Raw genomic sequence first — 23,950 nt, 5'->3', positions numbered from 1 at the left:
AAATATTAAAAGTTAAAGCATTTAAATGTTCCTTGTCAGTGTTTTATCATTATATCTGATGATTTTGGATTCATGTGTATGTTGCATTTTTCTGCTGTAGATGTTAAAGGTTGTGCTCATTTTAACTACTTAATATATTTATTCTACAGCAGTGCATCATTTTCTATAAGATCATCACGTTTGTAGCGTCTCTGTGATTTGTCAGAACCATGTATCTCTAAAAAGTTCACTTTTCATGAGCTCAGAAAAACAGCTCTGTTTTCATCGCTGGTGCGATGTATTTTCCAGCTGATCCAAGAGGGTTTTTAAAAAGTTTACTTAGCTTAAGAAGAAGGAGATTTTTCTTAACCCATGGAGGAACACTTAATCCTTCGATTTTATCAGAAACATTCACGATCAAATTCACCAAATTTAGAGAGATGTGGTGTGATACGTGGTAACTCGTGACTGAAGCTGTCTGAGAAATGTATCAGAGAGAGAAGTGCAATATTTGCCTCTTAGCTGTAGCAGAGTAGAGGTATAAGATAAGATAAGATTTCAGGTGCTGCAGCAGCTCAAATGGTCCAGGCAGAAAACAGAATACTTATAAAATAAAGACAAAATAGACAAAAAATATCTAAATGAATTAGAACAGTGTTTCTCAAACTTTTTACAGTGTGTATCACCTCAAGAAATATTGAGCTTTCCATCATTATGACCAGCGTTAAAATATAGCAGTGTATTCAGCTACAGACAGTTCACCAAACATATTTTAAATTAATTTCAATTCAATTCAATTTAGTTATCTCGTATTTTATAGACTTTCATGCAGTTATTTGTGGTATTTTGATAGTATTATGTTTTTTTAATTACTTTATTTCATTTTCAAATATTTCTGACATTTCTCCACGTATCACTGGAGAGAATTCACATACCACCAGGGGTACACATACCACAGTGTGAGAACAGAGGAATTATAAAATATAAAGTACTAAATTTGTTAAACATATACACTCAAGACTATATACACTATATCCACCTTTCACTTATACAGATATATGGAGATGTTTGGATATACGGACAGATACATGGGAATATATGGATAACTGTGCAGGATAAGTGCACACACACAGAGTGTAGCATTATATATAAGAGAACAAACAATGTAAATAGATTGCACAGAATACTAGCAGCAAAGATTTCACAGTGATGATTTAAAGTTTGAAAATATGTAGTACTGAAAATCTGTACTCAAGTACAAGCACTGTTACATTACTAAAAATAATTACTGTTACAAGTAAGAGGACTGGTGTTGGAAAAATACTTCAGTAAAAGTACAAAGTATTTGCTGCAAAAACTATTCAGAGTATTAGTTACTTTTAACCATTGATGTCACAGTCACCTCTTCAAACTATGGTTACAAATGTTGTGTACTTCCCTGAAACAAAACGCCAACCACTGATTAATCATTAATAATCTGTAAGATACAAAACATGTTTTTTTTTCCCTCATTTTCAACAAAAGGCTCCATCAGACAAAAAATCCTCCATGAATGCATTTTGAATTGGTTAAATTCTTAACAGGAATTAAATAATTAATAATTAACACCCTTACTCCAAATGTGTGCTGCAGCAGTGTTTTGTTTTTCATTCACATCCTGGTTTTCATTGGCCCATTTGTGACCAGATCACCTGATTGGCTACTAAAATGTAGATCAAAGGTTTGTATATCAATTCAAATTGTATGCAGTACTAAATTATTATTTTAAAAGTAACTAAGTAGATTACATCTTGTAATGCATATGTAAGTACAAGTAAAAGTACAGACTTGACCCTACCCCTTAAAACTACTTAATTACAGTAATTTGAGTATTTGTAATTTTTTACTTCCACCTTTGAAATATAAAATATCTTTTACAAGGTAAGTGCACAAAGTTGTATAAAACAGAAAGTACAAGTACCTCAAATTTGTACCTCAAAGTACAGTACTTTAGTAAATGTACTCAGTTACATTTCTCCACTGGGTATGATTGATAATGATAATGGAGTAAAGAGGAAAACCTGTTGGAAGTGTGTATTAAATAAATGTGATCCTCTCCTGCTGCTCTGCCTCAGTCCAGCTGATGTGAGAGCAGTCAGCAGGACGCCCCAGCTGCAGCATCACATCAGTACTGATGGGATTTTTCCTAGAAGACAGGGGGTCCTAAACCATATTTGATCTCCACCATATTTAAGTAAAAGTGACAATGAGCGCAGATGAGACTCCCACTAGGTTCCCAGTTTAGGAGCCGGAGGGTCAGTCCTCACCACAGAGCGTCTCAGTAGGCTGAGGACGGGCCCCCTGCAGGCCGGCGTTACTTTGAGCGCTGTCTCGACTCCATCTGATAGTTTGTTTTACTTTGATTGCCCGGTGATCAGATCCAGCTGCACTGGGTAACAGAATATGTTTGCTGTGTGTGTTCTCTGTTTTGTTTAGCTTTGTTTATGTTTACAAAAGAACAGACTAGACACTGTTAGAAAGTCGCACGGCTCTATTGTGGGTCTCGTGTGATGACTTGAGGTTGGCGTTGTGTTCATTCAAAATCACTTTGCATATCAAGCGGCTGCGTTGTGTTCTCATGTTTCGACTCTGTCAATATGAAAGGTCATTAATTTAAAACGAAAGCTGTCAGCATCTTGATCTGATTTTTGTCTTTTTTTTCCTGGTGTTTACTGCAGGACAAAGACTGCAGATTGTTCTATCATAGTCTGAATGCTTTTTATGTGACAATAAATACCAATAAGTTGAAAACACAGGACCGTATCTGCCTTTATGATGCTCAGTTGCCCTGTAAATACTACAAAATTGTTAAAATGGCAGGCTTTTCGCTTTAACTGTCCAGCAGCCTGTAATTGACACAAATTTGCACAAAATACAAGATATACGATCAGAGCCGAGATCCAACAGCAACATCTAGTGAAAAGGTGACAGCAGAATTTACAGATCTACACCAGAGGAGGTGAGGGAGTTTGTTTTCCAATAGAGAACGGGCCACAGAGTGAGGTTTGAAAGCCAGATACAGGCATCTGCTAAAGTAATGCCTGTAACCCCTTCATATTGTGTTTATTTTATGCAAAAGGCCACTAGTCTCACAGGATCAGTCATTATATATACAGCACGTCAGGTCAGCTGGGCTGGATTTTAGCATAGATGTGTGTTGGAACAATTAAAGTGTAAACCATGTTTGAAAAGTCTAAACCAACACAATGCCTCAGGACGGCTGCGCTCAAAGTAGGAGAGGTGAACACGTTGTGCAACAGAGCTGGAACTGAAGCTCACAGGCCTTTCCTTATATAATGTGTATATTTTGATATCAAATCAAATCAAATTTGTGAAAGGCTTTGTCTGGCTTAAAGGAGCAATATGTACGACCTCAATATGAAGTCTAAATAGTGAGCCGGAGACATAGATGGTGTATTAAAGGGATAGTTCACCCAAAAATGAAAATTCAGTCGTTATCTACTCATTCTCATGTTGACTGAAGGTCAGGTTTAGTTTTTCAGTCCATAAAACACTGCTGGAGTTTCACAGGAAAAACGCTGCAGAATCTCCCAAACAATGTAAATGAACAGTGACCATTTTTCAAAAAGACACCCCCAAAAAATTAAATGCCTCCATACTGCTCGTCTGGTGTAATCCAAGTCTCCTAAAGTGCTGACATGCTTTGTGCACACTGTCACACCACACACACACACACACACACACACACAGTTCAGACAGTGTGCACGTACACGTGGCTCCAAGCTAAAGATCTACAGTGAAGATTCAGGCTGAAATTATGATGTAGATAACATTGTTTTAGTCAAGTTGGTACGTCAGGGTTTTAGGAGACTTGATTTACACAAGATGAGCAGTATGGAGGCATTTTATGTCACCATTTACTTCCATTCTTTGGGAGATTCTGCAGCGCCGTTTACCTGTGAAACTCAACAGCAGCTGAAGCAAGTTTTCACCCCAGCCTCTGCGTTCAGGCAGCCTGCAGGAACACTGAACCTACACGAGCACAAGATGAACACAACGTTATATTTTGACAATGACAAGCAACAAAGAGTCCTACACTGTTTATAACTGTCAGCTATCTGTCTATGTAAAGTAAAGCCTGTTATACTGAAAACAAAAGCACACTCTTCCACAAAATACACAGTCTGGAGTTCAGTTATTGTCTGCCAGACTCCATCAACATATTGCTCAATTTATTTTTTTATAAACATCTTCTTCTTTTAAAAAATTATTAAGGATTTCTTACAGCTCATAAACAGACAATAACTCATTTGGCGAACGTTCAGCATTAATTTGAATTCTACTAAATGTGAAACGAGAGAAAACAACAAACAAAACAAAACAAAACAAAACAAAACAAAACATAACAAACAAAAACAGACCAGACCAGAATGGAAATTTCAAAGGAGAACATACTGGCTGTATCGCTGTTGTTGAAGAAGTCAATATTTCAACTGAGCATGTTTTCTTAATTGCTTATAACATTTGATGTCCATTCTATGATTTACTACAGTAAATATATGACATATTTCTTCTTTAAATGTTGATCATCGGTCTTACTGTGGAAGCCCATTTCTGCCAGAAATAAAATAAAAGCAAAACAAACTGAAATATGGGGCTGGGCAACATATTGATATGATATCAATATTGTGATATGAGACTTGACATCATCTTATATTTGTGATATCATTATAACTCATATCTTGATATGGCACAAGTGTCTCTTCCTGCTTTTAAAGCTGCTTTACAGTAAAGTGATGTCAATTTCTGAGCTTACCAAACTGTTCTAGCTGATCTGTTATTTACTTTTATCCACTTAGTCATTATATCCATATTACATATGATTATTTATGTCAGTGTCTTAATATTTTGTGACCATACCAATAATCATCCCTGTCTTATTGGTGCAATCTTGATATCAAGGTATTTGGTCAAAAATGTGATATTTGTCCATTTTTGCCAAGAATAACAAAACATTTACATCCTCACCACAATGATGAAAAATTAGCCATGAATAAAAGTCATGATTAAAAAAAAAAATACTCATGAAAAGCTAACACTTTGACAATGAAGTTTTTTTTCTTGACTAAGATGCTGAAACGGGTTTCCATATCACTGAGAATTTGTGAAAACAGGATGTAAATGTTTAATTTCCTCCAAGAAATTAAATTTCCCTCAAAATAATGATTAAATTAGGAAATAAAGTCAAGCACTGATGGATCTTGATAATTGAGGACCTCCAGAAAGATTCTTTATAAAATCCTGTTAGCGTGTGGGACTATTATAGACACCCTACTGTTAGAGTCTGTCTGCAGAGTCCAGTCTCCTCTTAAAGACGTGTGTCTTTTTGGTACTGAGAGGACGTTAGATGTTAGAGCTGAAGGATATGTGATTATCATAGATGCTGCTCAACTGCTGGAAACAATCAATAGATGTAATATAAAAGCATTTTAGGGGGCTCAGGTGAGGCTGTTACAGTCCTTTGGTGGAATATCACTGCAGGAAAGCCGGTCCAGATGAGCTGGGAGCACAGTGTGTTTGTTGTGTAGTCTGGCGTGGATGTGTCTGGTTTTGTTTGCTCTTTGTGGTTGTTTGCAGCACGTTGATGGGCACGCTGCATACAACCACACTGCATGTGGTAAACAGGCCTCATGCAGAGTATGTGGACAAGACTAAAATTAGCTCTGATTGCGATGCCATAAAAGCTGAGAGCTCAAGTTTGTAATAGTCATGTCATATGTTTTTGATGCCGCTGTATAGACAGAGAGGATACTGTGGTGTGTGTGATGGATTTCTGTCTCTATTTTGTTGAACTTCAGAGAATAATATTGAATCTAAGAGGAAGTTTGTTTTTATTTAGTTCTGACGGACTTACGCAGTTAGGAAGACACCAGTCCGTCACGGTGGATCAGCACTGGTGCCGAAACTGGCCTTAACTGATAATTACCTGCTTCTCATGGCCCATACTGAAAAGGTAACCGATAATTTCACATTTGTATTATTTATTATAATAATCATCATATAACTTGAGGAAAAAAAAAGGAAAAAAGTGAATAATAAAACCAAAAGTTGCTTTATCAAGAGGTACATGATGTTTGTGTGGGGGGACTGTTATGGTTGGTTAAACTCATGGGAAGCAACAATGATTGGTCAAATTTGCAGCAACAAAATTGTGAGGTTGTGAAAAATTTACAGGGATGAGTTCAATTTGCATGAATTATTGCAATTCCAACATCACAACTTCCTGGAGGGACTGAACAAACAACACCGTCTGACTCCAGTTTTTTTTTTTTCAAGAAAAGTTAATCAAAAAACATATCTATTTATTTATTAAGTTAAATAATGTATATATGGTGATACCAGTGGGGACTGATGGAGCTGTGACAGGCCAAAATCAGCAGAGAATTTATCAGAAAGAAAAAGTTAAATGTGGGCAACCACAAACGGCAAACTGACAGTGAAAAGACTGCAGGGGGACAGAGCCACTGCAGGTGGGGGTGGATGACCAGTAGAAAGATATGGAGTGAAACTTTTTTGAAAAAAATATGTAGGGAAATTAAACATAGAAGAGTTTTCTGATGCTGTCATGCTGACTTTTATTTCACTAAAATTCAACTTGGATCCTTTTTTATTCCAGTGAAAATCTCTTTTCTCGCTGATCAACCTCTTATGAGTGTTTACTTTGGGTCTTTCCATACATGACAACTTATGGAAAACAATTCTAAAACTACAGTCATTCTATTTTTTTTTTTTTTTTTTTTTTTTTTTTTTACTTAACTTCCATGATGATGCATTGCAGTAACTCACAGCTTCTACCTGAGGCTTCTGGTGTGTACACACTGACATCATGACAAGAAAAAGAAAGTAACGTCTCTCAATGAAAAACATCTTTTAGTCTTATGACAAACTCCCAAAATGAGCCAACAGAAAAGGTTAGAGAACCTCTGTGCTCATAGAAAGGATCGACAGTAAGAACAGAAAAATTGTCTCCAATTTTTCATCCATTAAGCAAATTTGATTCCTGGTGCTTAATGGGCATTAAATTTTAATCTTTGCTTTTGTTTTGTTTTGATGTTCCCTGGAGGAAGAATCCTACTGACTTCGGTGATTCCCTGACTTTTCCTCCAGTGCCACCATTAGACTGACATGACTATTGGATGGATTACCATGAAATCAGGTATGAACATGTCCAGGAAGTCAGGACGCACGACAAATATTAAAGCTGATAAATTATTGTCACCTCATGGGAAATTTATATTATTATTTATTATTCCAATAATGAAATTATAGCTGATAAATATGATTATAAATATGATTTCACAGATTATTAGAAAATTAAAATCAGACCAGTCAGGAATAGGGCTGAATAATTTTGAAAAAATATCTAATTGTGATTGTTTTGATTGATATTTCAATTGTGATATGATTTTTGATGTTTGAGGGAACGATCATTGTACAACATTATTCTTATTTTGACTAAAAACGCATAAAAATGACGACGGCGTGATTTACCAAATGAAGATGTTTTCTGAATCTGATGTGTAGGACAGGACATCTCTGACTCACCACATTCATTCATTGAAAAATATTTTTGACACATTTTGCCTTAAAATATTGCACCTCCTGTGATTTGAAAGTTGCAGAAAGTCTTATTGTGATTTCAGTAAAATGTCGATTCATTGTGCAGCCCTAATCAGAGCTGTTTGTTGTCACAGTGATGTCAGTTAGATTTGGTTTGGTGAGAGCAGTGACATTAAATCATCCATCTTTGCTCACTACATCTTAGCCTTTCATGAGCTCAGGTGTACATAAACTACAGGTTATATGAACTTTAAAAAACTACAAAAATGTTGAATTATTGGTTATTTTATCAGTATTGGCCATGAGAAGCAGGGAATTATCAGTTATTGATGACAGCTGTAAAAAATCCATACCATGTATCCCTGTGAGGAAGAATCCTGTCACTTGGGTGATTCCCTGACTTCCTCTGGCGCCACCAGCAGGATGACATTTGTGAGCCGAAGCTGGAAAGTTACTGCTGCCATTAGCATTTTCTCTACGTGTTTCCTGTGCACCTACACAACTTAAACCTTTGTCCAAATATGCATCTGTTGGCATGTTTTTCCGGTTCATTCTACAGTTGCCAAATTTGCATCTGCAATGGAAAGAGGCAGACCACACATTCCCAGGGCTGGTATGCTTGGAAGGCAATGCGAGGCATTCCTGAGTAATATTTTTGAGATGGCATCATGTCATGACACACAAACCTGCATTAACATGTAAAGCTGTGCTTAAGCTGTTACTCAGCGCCCGAGGATCAAATGTGCTGCGGAGGAGAGTCCATACTGTCAGATTTCAGGAATTCCAAAGGTTGACTCAGTGACGTCTCCTCACATCAAAGGGGTGTGTTGGTTCTGAACGTGTTTGTGTTGGAGTGGAACACACATTTCTACAATTTTACGCCTATTCTCCCTTCAGGCATGCTGCTGCTATATGACCTGATTATTGATGTTATCAATACAGGATTATCTCGTGTTTTCTAAGTTTATCACAGCAGTCGCATCCAGTGCATATTTATGACACACCTGAATGACGCAGTTTCCTTGGCAAAGCTCCTGGGACATAAAGGAGCACTAAAGAAGCATGATGAGCCATTATGCAGGTCTCTTGTTGTGACACGCAGCCACAAAAAGAGAAAAAGATTTTCTGTCTTCAACCTATGAAAGAAGTCACACAGCCCGTGACTGAACGTAACGCAGAACCAAACTGTGACTGAACAAAAAAAACTTTCATTTTCTTTTTTTCTTTTTTTTTTTAAACAAAAGTGGACAAAGCTTAAAGACAACTACAACTTGATTTATTTTGTAGAATCCTTCAACAACAAAAAACACACAACCTGACTTGGATTGGAGTGTTAACTCCTTGAGAACAAGGCAGGCGGAAGAGCCACAGTACGGATATGTGTGTGTGTGTTTCGTCACGGTGCCCTCCTATTGCCACCTGGCATCAGCCATTAGGCTGTCTGCCATGTTGGCACTGTGTGGGCAGGGACAGCAGATGCTCCTGCCTAACTATGCTCTGTTAAAATACCCACACATAATTTAGTTTAGCACGATGCGGCGAGATGTGTTTTGTTGTGTCAAATTCAATCTGAGAATCAGTGCATCATTAGATAGTAATGGTTCGAATGATGGAATTGAAATAATTGTAAATCACAGGAACAAAAGGAGTCAGCCAAGTGCCTGTTGATAAGTCACTTGATCTCTCTGAATCGACCCAGTGATCTAATTCAAACGAGACACACAATATCTCATCTCAGATGGAGTGAATTATGAAGAATCTCAAGTCACTGATAAGCTTGTTTGATCTTGGCATGCCAAAGCCACAATAAAGGAAACAAAGGCTTTGGAGCTGAGGCTTTGCACTAACCACAGATATGGTGTGTGTGTGTGTGTTTGTTCACATATAGACATGTGTATGACAGAGAAAGAGATTGAGATATACACACACTTACACACACACACACACACAAAGCTTGCAAAGTTACACTACACATGTAACATGTTCTGACATTTTTATCCTGTTTTGGTTTTATTATTTTTTTTTAATTTAATTAATTATATGTTTGTGAGTATTATGAAGGATCTACAGCTCTAATTTTGTGGTACGACTGTGTGTTGTACACTGATAATAAATGTCCTGAAATTCTGGACTGTTTTATTCTGTGTTGTACTTTTAAATTCTTGTTGTTATCTGATTATTTTAGTATTTTAATTGTTTTACAGTTACACTTAACTGTAAGAAAATGTGTATACAAATAAAGTTATTATCAGTATTGTTATTATTTTGTTAAGTGTTTTTTCTTGCTGCCTTTCAGGATTTGTAGAAATAAATACACAATACACAAAATACAGTGATCATCACTAGGAAAAGTACCAACAAATGGGAATTATATAGAATTTATAAATTTATCAATTTATAAGTTAAAAGACCACCTCCAGATATGTTTTCAGACAGCTACAAATTATTTGCTTTTAAATAATAAGTGTCTGATATGGCTCTTCAAAAAAAAAAAAAAAACTATTTAAAAATCTTTCAAATCACACTGACTCCTCTCTTCTATCTCACTGAAAAATCCATAATCCAGGAATTAGATCTGTGTTGCTTAGTTAATAAATTGATTGATTTATTTAAAGTAAATTAGCTGCCAGCTCTTTGGATAATCAATTAATACATTTAAATCACGTTTCATGCAAAAATCTCAAACATTTGCTGGTTCCAGAGCTTTGCTCCTTTGCTCCTCCTTTTTGTTCATTTATGAGGGTGAATCTGTGTTTTAGACTGCTGCCTGGATGAATGAAGCAATCTGAAGATGTTACTTTGGGTTCTGGGAAGTAACATTTCTCACATTTTTGAAATAATTTCTAAGTGATTCATTGAAAAGTAATGAAAATAATCGGCAGTTGCAGCCCAACTAGAAATTTATTTTAAAACCATTTATTTTAAAAGTTTAAACACTGGACACCAGACGTCTCTTCACTGAAACATCTTCACTCAGTGTATGTGCACGGAAAATTTTAGCTTTCCACATCACACTTGTTGAAGTTACCGAAACTATGATTGTCTTCCAAACTAGTGTTGTCATAAACACGTGATTAACTCAGACTTAGGGGGAACACAGAAACTCCCTTCAGCAGATGAATGTGAAAACAGACTTGTAATGTCACGTACACCACTGTGCACAGCGACGCTCAAACATCCAACTGAAGGAACAATAAGAAAAACACATTTTTGAATGGAGGACTCACAGTGTAAATATGTTTTCAAACTTTAATGCTGAGTATTTCACTGTTTTAATTATGACACACTAGTTTTTCATTTTTTTATTACCAATTAATGTGTCAATCATTTTCTCAATTAACTGACCAGTTGTTTGATCATAAAATGGTGAAAGTTGACATCAAATGTCTTTTTTTCTGCAACCCACAGAAAATATGCACTTTAAGAAGCTGAATTAAGATAAGATTTTTCTTGAGAAAATTACTTAATGATCAATTATCAAAATATGTGATGATTAATTTAATAATTTACAACTAATCAAGCTCTTAATTCCTGCTAGTTAAGCTTACATCAGTTTGATACTACAGAGTATGACACTACTCATTCTAAAAATGGTGTGTTCTGCAAATAAAACAGTGAGTAATCCTGTGTGACCCATAAATTGTAACTTTCCTTTTGTAAGCATCTTTCTCTGTACCAGTCTGTCTGCCTGCTCACTCCACTGTGGTCCGACGTGACCCCCGACTGCTTCTCACAAAAACAAAGGACCCTAATGTGATTTTGAATTTAAAAAAAAAAGAAAAGAAAAAAAAAACCTCCACATGGTCAGCATAATTTAATGAGACAGAGTGTGAAAGGAACTAAGTGGATAACCAAACGCAGAGTGGGCTTGTGAGTGGGTGGGTGGTGGATGAAGTCAGTGATATTTCAGCATCCCTCGGCGGTTAGCCTGCTGACAGGGAGGGGAAAAAACTGGAGAGTGAGAGACAGTGAGGGAGGTGGTGTGTGTGTGTGTGTGTGTGTGTGTGTGTGTGTGTGTGTGTGAGAGGGGGGTGGTGAGGAGGTGGTGAGGGGGTTGGGAGGGTCACTGTGCCAGAAATTAAACCAGTGCCACCGGATTGAACTGTAGTATATGAGGAGCATATGTAGACATCAGAGAGAGAAAGAGAGGAAGGACAAAAGCAGTGTCATTATTTGAATGTCAGTCCCCCAGCCTGTTTGGACAGGCAGGATTTGCATGTTGGGTTTTCAGCCGGAGCCCCGGGGCAGGGTGGGGTGGGGTGAGGTGGGTGGAAATAGTCATCTTCGTGGTGCTCAGGGTGTGGCCGCTCTGTGAACAGGACTTTTCTCAACAGGGGTCTCACATCTGACCTCAGGACACACAGCGATGTCAGGTTCCTGTTTTCTTTTTTCACTTCACAACCAGAGAACTGAACTGAGACCAAACATACCTGAATCATATCATCATAAAATCAATGTAAACAACTGTACACAGTGTATGATGCATGACACATGAATTTATCTGACTGACTCATGTCTGAACCTTTGTAAAAGCTTGTGAAAAACACCAAGTAAAGATCATTTAAATTATTTTATAATTCTGCTTTGCCTTATTTTATGGCAAGTTGCCTAACAGCAGGTCATAGCAAACATTTGTACATCAAATAATGTTTCACACTGGTAATATTTACTAATACAAGAACAAGGAAGTTGAATTTAAATACAGTTACAGGAGCAGCTACAATTCACAACTCATACCAAACATTTTGCAGAAGATGCTTTGTTTAAATGGAATAACAGAATTATTTTTCAAGGAAACACTTTGTGCATTTAAAAATCTTTCACATTATTGATATTTACTGATACAGGTACAAATTCTATTTAATGGTAAAGAGTTTTGAGTTTAAATACAGCGACAGGAACATAAGTGTAGCTATAGCTCACAACTCATAGCAAAGGCTTAACTTGGAATCTGAAATGGAGATGATGTCAGTGTGGAGAGAGCAAATCAGTAATGTGATAAGTGTTTGGATGTGAAACGTTAGACGGGGAAATCGGAGTTGTGATGGACTCAGTATCCTCCTTGTCCCTCTTTCTCGGCTGACATGTGAGATTCTTTGGAGGCCTGAGGGTCAACACCGGCCCAGTGTGGTCGAGACTTATCACATAATGAGCAGAACACCGATCCTCTTTTCAACAGACTTTATTTATAGTGAAAGCAGATGGGAAAAAAAAACAGTACATACACGTTTAAAATAACCTCCAGGTACAGACATCTATTAGACAAGAAATACAGGCACTTACACATCGAAATATAAACAGAATTTCTAGACAAACATGCACACACACATTCAGACAGGCATGCCAAAAGGGGGCTCCCTTATGGAACAGGACATCCTGAAACAGCCAAGAAAAACACTCTCTAAGCCAGCGAGCCATTCCAGTGTTATCCAATGATTTTGCTTTTATGACCAGGAAAAAGTTTTACCCTTTTGCTCTCTTTTAGACAAAAAAAAGAAGAATCTAAAATAAAACTGAGGCTTTGCGGCAAAAGTATCCACTGGTCAAGCAATGATTTTCAGCTTTGTATAATTACCAATTTGTGGCCTTTAGAAAAACACCCCCTCAAGAGAGTTGTTCCAATAAAATGCAGCCTCCTACAAAAAAAGTGCGTATTGAGCAACAGAAGAAAGTACTGAGTGAAAGAGAAGAGGGAAGTGTAAAAGGGAAGGGGAGAGCTGGGTGAGCACTGTGTGTACCATACCTAGGACTGGGTGTCACAATGTGATGTGTTGCAATAAGGTGTGTACTGTCTGGATTCTCTGGAAATTCAAGAGGACAGAGCCAACTCACACACACACACACGCTCACACATATACAGAAGTACACTATTGACATCACTACATCTGCATTTGCAAACATGCAAAAACACAGTTCCCCACATAAAACCACATAAAAACCCTCAGAGACGTCAGCATGGAGGAAATAAACAATAGAACCATGTCTCTGACGTTCTCACAAGCGGTTGGGATAAAGAGAAGTGACATCGCAGCACACACCTCTAAATGGGAACTGATGCTAACTGAGACAATGACAATAACAGAAGGAGGACAAAACAGGATGCTGGTCAGATGAAAGAGCCCGAAATGTCAGACAGCCTACAGACTGTTGTCGCCTTGCAATCTTAACAGCCAACACCAGTCTGATAAGCTATCTGACAGGCCGAGAGAGTGACGGACATGCCTGAGACGTACGCATGTACAGACAATGAAAGAAAAAAAGAAAAGAAAAAAAAAAAAAAAAAGAATCCTAATCCGACTTACCATGATAGGAGAAAAGAGGAGATGTGAATGTTCTGACTAGAGCTGGTGCAGAGCGCAGGGTTCAGCCTGCTCAACAGTACCCCTCTGTTTTGAATCTACTCGAGTGATTCGTCTCCTGGCTCCGTGACTGGGGCAGTGCAACGAGTTCATTCGGAGGTTCAGCCGAGGTAACGGCACAGACGCTTTTCACTGTGCGCTTGAGGGTTTTTTTTTCTCTCCCTCCTGCTTGTGCCTGCTCTAGCGCCCACTGTGCTCAGTCCAGCGTAGCACAGCAGCGGTACAGAGAGGGAGAAGAAAATAGCACATTTCACTGGCAATTACGAAAAAAGAGAAGGTAGTGCATGTATCGAGAGCCAGCTGACGTTATCCAACGGGCAAAAGAAGGCAAAAAATGAACGCCGATCGAATGAAAGGCAGAGATTTGGTTAAGGAGCTGCTCGTGTAATGTCAAACATGAGCTCACAGTCCTCATCTGGTGTAAAAAAAAAAAAAAAAGGATGAAAAAAAGCTCCGTGGACAAGTGAAGACAAAGAAAAACACTTACCATGACACACACTGACTCTAAGTTAAAGGGAACAGATACTATCTGCTACGCTGAGACTTCCAGGCAGACTCCTGGTCTATTAGTGGAGCAACAATCTGCTTTAATCCATAAAAGATAAAAGGGAGAGCAACAAATGTGGCAGCCACGCAAACCTAAACCTACTATCTCTGTCTCGCTCTCCGTCTCTCACACAGGCACGCGCACACACAGTCATAGATCTGATTCAATATATGGCTGCATCTGGTAAAGTAGCCCCGGGCTGACTCATGTGCTCTCTTCCTGGAAGCAGAACAATAAGGGCAGACAAAGGGACCAGCAGGGTGATTCATGGCCGATTTATCATTTCTCATCCAAAAGTGCCAAGATGAGCTTTACTGTACACAGACAAAAGAAGCGGTCGTCTAAAGCACCATGAACAGCATGAAACACTCATTAACATCTCTACTACAGCTGACTCCTACTATATGTAAGGATGAGATGGTTCTGAAGTGGACACAGTTATTTACAGGCCATTTACATGTCTTATCTAACCACAGCCAATACTGCACAACATCTCTACAGTACAGCAATAAATATAGAAGGTCTTATTAATAAACCAACAAATATAGATCAGAAATAAATAGGTTATTGGACAAATTGCTTTGCGCTGGTTTTACAGAACATAATCAAGATAATAATCTTAGCTTATTCAATTAAAGTGAAATCAAATGACTCTATGAACATATCAGACTTTAAGGTTCTTCTAGTAGAACCAAAAGTGCAGCTTGAGGCCTCACTAAGGAGAATTATTGCCAGCAGCTTCTTCTCACATGCTCAGGAGCTACTAAAAGCACCAACACGGACACTTAACAACGCAACAGCTTACTCACACGCACCCCAACAAGCACCTACCTTAAGCGAACACTCGCAGAAATCACTACCAAATGCAAAGCCTTCAAAAGCAAGTCCAAGTTCAACATAAACATGTTGCTACAGTAACAAGAGAGAAACCAGATGGAGGCTGATATTTTGCTTCAGATAATGGTGGGGCATCAGCCAGGAGGGAGAGCAGAAATGAGGAAAGGAGTGGTGGGAGCTTGGGGAAGTTGATGTGTTGCCGTGATCACTCCGTCTTGCCCTGCGAGTACTTCTCCTGCTGCTTGCGCTTGGCGTAGCTCTGGGCCATGGAGTTGACAATGGAGCAGACAAAGAAGCATACCATGATGACCACAACCTTCTCGAAGAGCCACGACAGCCAGTTCTCCTCCTGCCAGGAACCACAGAGAGAGCAGAGAGAGACGAGAGAGGAGCTCGGTCAGTAAAACTGAGGGCCACCCCCCCCCTTCCCCTTCACCCCACACCCTGCTCTCCCCTCTGCTCCTGATGCTGTAGGCTAGGTGGGGATCCAGCTCCATGTGCAGGACAGATAGAGATCAGGGGTAATAAAACACGCGGCAGCCCCCGCCGTCCTCCCTCCGAACGCCCCCGCTGACCCCAGCCTGCAGCCTGCCTCCACCAAGTTAAATTGCCTCGCTTCTCTCCTGTAACTGCAGGAGGCTCAAGTTACAAGAAAAAAGGAACATTGTTCTAGAAATGCCTTAATCTGTCCTTGTGCAACTCACTCTATCCTTTTTTTTCCTCCCCTTCCTCGTAAGCGCATAAAAAAAGAAAAATCGTTTTCAATGAATCACTTAGAGCAACAGAGAGAAGAGGGAGTGAGAAATAGAGAGGAGGGAAAAAAGCTTTGAAAGAGAAATAGGCTACAGCTACAACTGGTTCTTTTTGTTCTAGACAGGGGGGTTTTGATGGATTGTCACTGGCGGAGGGGGGGGGGGGGGGGCCCGCCCCGGTCTACAGTCAGTGCTGGGTTCAGGCGGGGCACCGAGTGCAAGTGTGTGTGTGACACATAGGGGAGTGACCACACTCACACACACACTCCCAATTGGTAAGATGGAGCATGAGTCAGCACGCCCCGCGCTACAGTAGTACAGTTCAATACAGCGAGTGGAGCCAGACCCCACACTGGCCCCTCTCCTCCTCCTCCCCTCTTTCTCCTCCCTCCCTCCCCTCCAGCCCGCCCAGTGCAGCGCTAACCTACTCTGTCATTCTGGCCCTAAACAAGCCTCTGTAATCTACTGTATCACTACAGGTCAGAGTCAAATCTACAACATCAACATCTCTCACGTAAACATGAAATGAGAAAAAATGTAAATGAAAGTGACTAATTAAAAGCAAATGGTACAGGTAAGGAGGGTGAGAGCAGAATGAATTGTGTTCATGAGAGAAAATGGGTCAGAGATATAAAGGAAGGCTTAGATAAAGAGAAGAAAGGGACACAAAAAAAAGTGGAGGAAGAAGAAGTGAAAGAGGCAAAAGTAAGGGGGCCGCATTCTTTTCTTGGCGCGCACACATGAATGAATAGAGGCTGTGAGCTGGGGGCTGAGGCCCCTGTACTTACAGTTGGGATCCCCTCTCCAGCGTGATGGTGCAGCTTGGCCTTCTGGGCCTCCAAGTACTCCCTGAAGGGCTTCTGCAGTGCCGCACCCAGCAGTGGAACAGCTCTGCCTCAACCAACACAGAGAGAGGGGGAGAGTAGGGGGGGAGGAAAAGGAGGGAAAGAGGGAGGGAAGGAAGAAGAGAGAAAAAGAGAGGGGGGGGGTGGGGGGAGGTATGGGGGGAGGAGAGGGAGGGGAGGGGGGGGGGGTACAAATCACGTCACATCATTGTTACTCACCAGCCCAAGGGCAGCAACAAAGGGAGGCATGCTGTCCTATGTCCTGTACAGTGTCGCTCTCCCGTGCTTCCTCTCCCCGAGAAGAGAGAAAGACCGAGGGAGCAACGAGTGCAATCCCTTCACTGCTCATCCCCACAAACACACATAAACACATGCACGCACACACACACACAGAAAAAAGTACAGACTGTACCACAGCGATAGAAAATAGAGCGGCCGAAAAACAAAACAAAAACAGAAAAAAGAAAATTTAAAAAAAGGAAAGAAAAAGAATAAATAAACTTGTCTGATCCTCATACAGCAGCCGCGGCAGCAGTAGTCACCCACATTCTCCCGCTCTGTTCTCCTCTCCTCTCCTCTCCTCACTCACACACATACTCGGCTTCCTCTCGCTCTCACACACACACATCGGTGAACTCGTTCAACTCCCCTGCAGTGCCTCCTCTGCCGCTGCAGCGAGGAGAAATGAATGACTTCTCAGAACTCTCACATTTATCACAGGCGGTTCCTGTAAGAACTGGTTTCAGCCAATTAATGAGGAAGTGAGTCGTACCCGAGCTGTGTCATCACTGGCTGAGATCTGGGGGGGATGGCCCACAGAGGGAGGGCGCTCCTGTAAGACGGCCCATATTAGGAAACCCTTTAGCCACCAACTACAAGCATACTACTACCCCCCCACCTCACCCTCCCCTCCCCTCTCTCTCTCTCTCTCACACACACACACACACACACACTCAAAGAAAAAAAAAGACGCGAGAGACTGCAGAGAATGCCCTAGAATAGCGAATCAGTGGCCCATCCCTAGGCTGGAGTTAGTGATTAATCACTAAACAAATACATACTAAAGACCTTCACTTATTCTCTTTTGTGGCTATACACAGTCAATTACATCCCCTGAACTATTGTTTCAAAACATTCCTCATGTTCTACTTGTACGTCTTTTGTTCGTGTCGGGGAGGCATCATCAAAGCTCAGACACATCAAAGATTTCAGGGCAGGTTTGTGTGGGCACTCATGTCACATACAGTTGGGTTTATAGCTGATAACTTTCTCTGAAGGAGGCAACTCATTTCCGTCCCTCCCCACCTCCACACACACAGACACACACGTACACACACACCTATGTTATGGTGAGAAAAAAAAAAAAACAGACTGTGTTAAATGATTGAGTTTACAACAAGGAAGCCTTCTACTAATGATTAACCTTATATCAGGTAATGGATATCCTTCATGTGAGTGTGAATAAAGCAGACAGGAAGTCCAGCAGATGGATCACGCTTGAAATTACACAATAGAAAATGGTTAGGACACATGGTATCAAAAATCAAGCTGGGATTTTTTTTTTTTTTTTGGAGGGAAACAAAGCCTCTCCTATTCCCATCCCCCACTTCAAAAATTCCTAACATCTCCACTCACAGAAACTTACAAAACTAATTTAAAATATATAACCTGGATGAAAAGCAGAATATAATGAAGATTAGAAAACACAGGAGAAATGCACTAGTTCAGCAGACAGAAGTAAACAGGCAAGAACAAAGAGCGAGAGAAAGAGTTTTCAGAAATGGCGGGCGAATCATCTCCTACACGATGAGCAATACTGAGTCATGAGCCTGGGCAAATCCACCAACAAAGAAGCTCAAAGCTAGCAGTCTAAAACACGTTTTTAATGCCTCACAGTCAGGACTGTCTCCTGCTCTTTCCATTAAAAAACTCATGATTTTGTCCTTTTTGGGAATATATTTTCACTTTTTGGAGAAGGGGTTGTGAAATTGTTGGATTTAAGAAATTCTACTCTAAGTGTGTTCATAATTAACCGTGAGTACCTGTGCTGAACCTCTTTGTGTTTCTGTGAAAGAAGTTCACAAGATTATCTGTCTTAATCTGAGATCAAATGAACTTCCTGTTTACTAGAATTAAATTTGTGTAACGTGTGCATGCGTCTCAAATATATCATAAATAGCACTAATGTTGTACAGTACTGTAACTGCTGTAAAAGTTGACTTTAATGTTCAGTAAAAGTTTGGAAATTTAAAAGACTATTTATAGTCCTTACTGAGTTGAGACGAGGCAAGAGAAAGTAAACCTGGAAGCTGAAATTTATAACAGCCATAAGATGTAATTTGGCAAACATTAAGCCAGAACTATTTACTCTTGAGCTCCTGAACAAACTTTAACAACTGGTTTGTTACAATCCCGTGCTTTAAGTGAGAGTAACAGAAAACTCCTCACTTGTTTCTTTTTTCCTCAGCAAGCCTCTGAAACACTTGTGGCCTTGAGAAACAGGGAAATAAATCAGTTTGAACAGAACTATTTACAGCGCTCTTTAAAAAGCAGAAAGTCTGATTTTTGCCCTCCAGATGCCCTTGACAAATTTCTGTCTTAACTATGAAGGCTCATTTCTAACAAAATCTGATCATATCTGAAGTTAGGTGGGAGCACAGTTTAGCAAGAAAAATACTTCAGTAGTCCTCTAGAAGGGCATGCATGTTAGTTCTAATAATTTAGTCCTCAATTAAATCTATAAAATGCAGAATTATCCATGATGAAAATAAAACTCATAGATTAATTTATCTAATTTTATTTAATCATCTGAAACAGCTGCAACATAAATGTGCCAGAAATGAGATTCCATTTATACTTTTTGTCTTCAACAGTTTTTCTCGTCACTTAATGTGGCAGCAAAGGAGAGAAACTATAGATTTTCACAAAAATTAATGAAGTATATTATTTTAAAAGGGAGCTGTAATCATCTGTGCATTTTGCATGTCAGTCCTCTTTTTTGTGGGTCTGTATCCAAAAATATAAATGGGCATAACAAATTTATTGTCAAGTATAAAAGATACTGCAGTTAATCCTAACAGATCTATAAAATGTGACTCCTCTCATTTTCTTATTCTAAGGAGAAAAATATGGGATAGTTAAAAAGGATGATAATAACAATAATGAAATCCCTAAAATGTAGGTGGTTTTACAACCACAAAAGCCTACATGTGTGGATCCTATCAAACTTTATAACAGTTGTTCTCCAATTGATTGAATTACTTCCAGAAGTTGTGCAAAATGTTTAAGGTGCTTCCCCTGCATGAAAAATGATTCCCAATAAATGTATGTGGCTTATTATTAACTCTATATGTGTATTTTATATACCTGGACATATTCTTAGACACGAGCAGTGTGTGTGATAATTGATTTTGAATTGATTGACATGTTGTCTTCTAGATACAGAGGAGCAAATGACTGTAGCTCCGATGAGTGATTTCTATTTAGTCATTAAATAAATCAATAAATTCAGAAAAAAGCAAAAGAAAGAAAAATGATGAAATATAGCAGTAAAAACAACAAGAAGTAACAAGGACACTTCATTCATTAATTTATCAGAGGTAAAGAAAAACAGGCCAAGGGACTACACTTAAAATGAAAAATGTATAGAAAAGATATTTAAAAATAAATCTAAATGTAAAAATGTTTAACATGACTGACTGTACTGCTGTGTTATGTGTAAAGCGGAGCTCAGCAGCTCAAACAGCTGAGTTTAGTCTTTTTGCTGATGCACGTATATAACTACTTGGTTATAGGATGAGTTCAAATCAAACAGAAAACAGATATAAAATTGACATCTGCTGTCCATACACACTGTCCTTGTTCAAGTCTGTGCCATTAAATTATGCAAAAAAGGGAGGATTACCATTTCATCAAAGAATAAATTAAAAGTGGCTTAACACAGTTTGATGAATATTTTGCACATGAAGAGCTCTTGTCCAGAGACACAGATGAAACCACAGCACCGCCACCGGACTACAATACCATCCAACCGATCACTTCTTTTTCCATTTTTCCAAACCATCCTCAGTGCAGTCAAACAGTACAACTGTGCCACATAAATATATGAACAAGAAACTTTTTGATAATTTGTAGTCTTGTGTTTTTGTGACATTCAACAATTCTGCCTGTTAATGCACTTCAAGATTTCAAGATTCTAGAAGTTTATTGTCACACTGGTTATACATAAGTATACATAAGTAATAAGTGTAATTGTATGAAAAACTTTTGCTTGGAAACTCCATTAAAGAGTAAGTTAAAAAAAAAAGTTAAGTAATAAAGACAGAACAATAATAATAAGATAATAAGATGTTAATATAAGATAATAATACAATAATAATAAGATATAAATAATAGTATGAAATACTATAAAATGTGTATTTACACATTATATGCAATATTAAAGTAAAAATCCTCAGTGGTATAAGCAGGACTGAGTACAAGACATGATAAAGAGTAAATACTATAGAAGCAGCGAAGGTTGCATGTTGAACATTATTGCACAGACTGTCATGAACTTATATGTCTGTGTGTGTGTGTGTGTGTGTGTGTGTGTGTGTGTGTTTGTATGTATTGACTTCACAATGCATCAATCCAACTAATTTGATCAGTTATTCTGGGTTTGTAAGGAGAACTGATTAGTTGCCATCAACACACACACATCCACACAAAATACATGAATGAATGCGTAAATGAAGTATGAAAGATATACCTTTTCTTTGTACAAAAACCCAAATAATTTTAAATCATAAAGATGAAATAATTCTAAATATTAAAGTTAAGGGGTTGTTGAGGATTCAGATTATTTTGTGGGATCTCTAACCTCTACAGCTTCTCTGTTTCATGAGAACAAAGGGACTTGTCACCTCCGTCTGTTTACGAATCCAGAATAGAATATGAAAAAAGAAATTCCCTCTGAAATACACAAATGGAAATCTTCACACTTGAGGTGACACACATATTTCTTAAGAAAAATCACCTACTTTTGTCTATTTTTTCTAACAAAGAAAAGCTGGCATATATAGCATTTGAATCTTTTGAAGTACAGTGCTGCAGGTACAAAACAGTCTCCCCTGTCCAAAATTTGTAACTATAAATTACAATTAGGTACCAAAAGCTACACATCTGTTCTTAAGGGTGATGGAAATGTATATTTTTGTACTGAGGGATATTCCAGCATTCACTCCTATTGTCATATAACCTTTGCCTGCAATAAAACAGCACCGATCAGTAAGGATGGGTGTCGAGAACCAGTACTAAACCAGTATCGGTTCCTGACTGCTCAGTACAGAAGTATCAATAAGCTCCTGGACAAATGATACTGCTATCTGTATTTATGTAATGTTATATAAACAGCTGACAGGGCAAAAAGTTAAAAACTGTGGGCTCACTTTACTAAATTCAATGAAAATACAACAACTCCTGAATCAATTTGATTTGTTCTTTCTGCAAAAACTAATAATAAAATGAATGTTGAATCTTTAATCTTTTCGTGTCATGTCTTTATTTTTTGCACCAAATTATGGTGAGTAGTATCAATTAAATGATTGAGAAGTTAGTTAGTTAATTTTTATTTCTGTCATGCCAAACAATCTGACCCATTCCATCACCATATTACAAAACATATATCTTTGGGTAATACATTTAGAAGCAAAAGAGTAAACAAAACAAACCACTACCTTACAAAGCACCACCATGGTCTCTCAGAAAAAAAAGAAAAACTTTTGAAATAGATTTCAAATAAACTGTACACTGAAACAAACTATTACAAACTTAAAATTAATCATAGTAAAGAGCTTTTTTCCTCATCTTCCAGGATTTCTTCAAGTAACGAGCTAATCTAAAAGTTTGATATGTGATAAGCCAACTCAATCTTGATGAGTATTGATCCATACTGATAAGATCAATACATGATGGTATATTGCTGCACAGTATTGCACAGCTCCCAGTAAACAGGGCAGCAGAAAACAATGAAACTCATTTTCAGTAAGTAACTGTATCAATAAGCAGTATCAGTATTGATATCAATAAGATCCTAATGATACTAGGGCTGCACCTACCAATTATTTTCATTGTTGATTAATCTGTCATTTATTAATTTTCTTGATTAATCTATCAGTTGATTTATCCATCAAATCAAAACTCTAGATGATGCTCTTGGTTTGCTCACAACCCAAAGATATTCAGTTTACGGTCATACAGGAGCCATGAAAACAGAAAATACTGACATTTAAGAAGATGATATAACACAATTTGGACATTTTTTTCTTGAAAAATTACTCAGATGGTGAGCAATTTAATAAGTGATAAATAAGTGCAGTTCTAAACAATACCCACTGCCTGTGAACAAAGAAAAGAGGGTAATTTGGTCAATAATCAGTAAAGAATTAAGGGGGAGATTATCTTTGAGAAAACAAGGACACATGGAGGGAAAACCCCACATCACTCGGCTTCCTGCTGCCTCATTATTACTGTGAAGGGTTAATTTGTGAACGCCATCTCGGCCTCTCATTTTTTAATGCATTATCATTTCCTGCTGCTGTTCACAGAGTGAGGAGCATTTTAGGCGTCCTGTGTTAATTTGGTGAAAACTGAATTCCACAGGCCATGAGTCAGAGGCAACCTTTGACCTGTCTGCCCCTTCTGAAGGCTTCTGCCACCTCCAATGGCACTCAAAGACACACATTCACAGTTTTCTTGGTCTCTCACACACGCAGGCAGGCACACACGTGCCTTGACGTCCAAGGCAGGGGGAATGATAGAGAACAAGGGCTCACATGACAGCCAAACCCTGGCCAGGTCCAACTGGTTACAACATCATCACAACAACTGGCTTAGGCAATCGCTAGTGTTACCCAATGCTCCACAGGGCCACAGTTCACACCTAACATAACAGCACAGACACCGCAAGACGCACACACACACTCTGGTTAGGCGGCGCTCTGACCTGAGGTACTGAAATTCGGACCGCTA

The 23,950-nt window shown here is 38.7% G+C and overlaps 1 protein-coding gene across 1 annotated transcript in view; it reads right to left on the bottom strand.

Moving 5' to 3' along the window:
• Positions 1-12,765: 12,765 nt before the first annotated feature.
• The window catches only part of LOC146318554 (vacuole membrane protein 1-like), a 65,048-nt gene continuing 53,863 nt past the window's right edge, over positions 12,766-23,950 (bottom strand). The window contains exons 10-11 of the mRNA XM_084730505.1: positions 16,883-16,985; positions 12,766-15,691 (exon numbers count right to left, since the gene is read on the bottom strand). Coding sequence (XP_084586631.1) covers positions 15,548-15,691; positions 16,883-16,985 — 247 coding nt within the window. The 3' untranslated portion in view covers positions 12,766-15,547. The remainder of the gene's footprint in view (positions 15,692-16,882; positions 16,986-23,950) is intronic.

This window comes from Lutjanus erythropterus, chromosome 11 (genome assembly GCF_056507025.1).
Source record: "Lutjanus erythropterus isolate fLutEry1 chromosome 11, fLutEry1.hap2, whole genome shotgun sequence".
Lineage (NCBI taxonomy): Eukaryota > Metazoa > Chordata > Actinopteri > Lutjaniformes > Lutjanidae > Lutjanus > Lutjanus erythropterus.
This window is presented reverse-complemented; position numbering and strand designations above follow the sequence as displayed.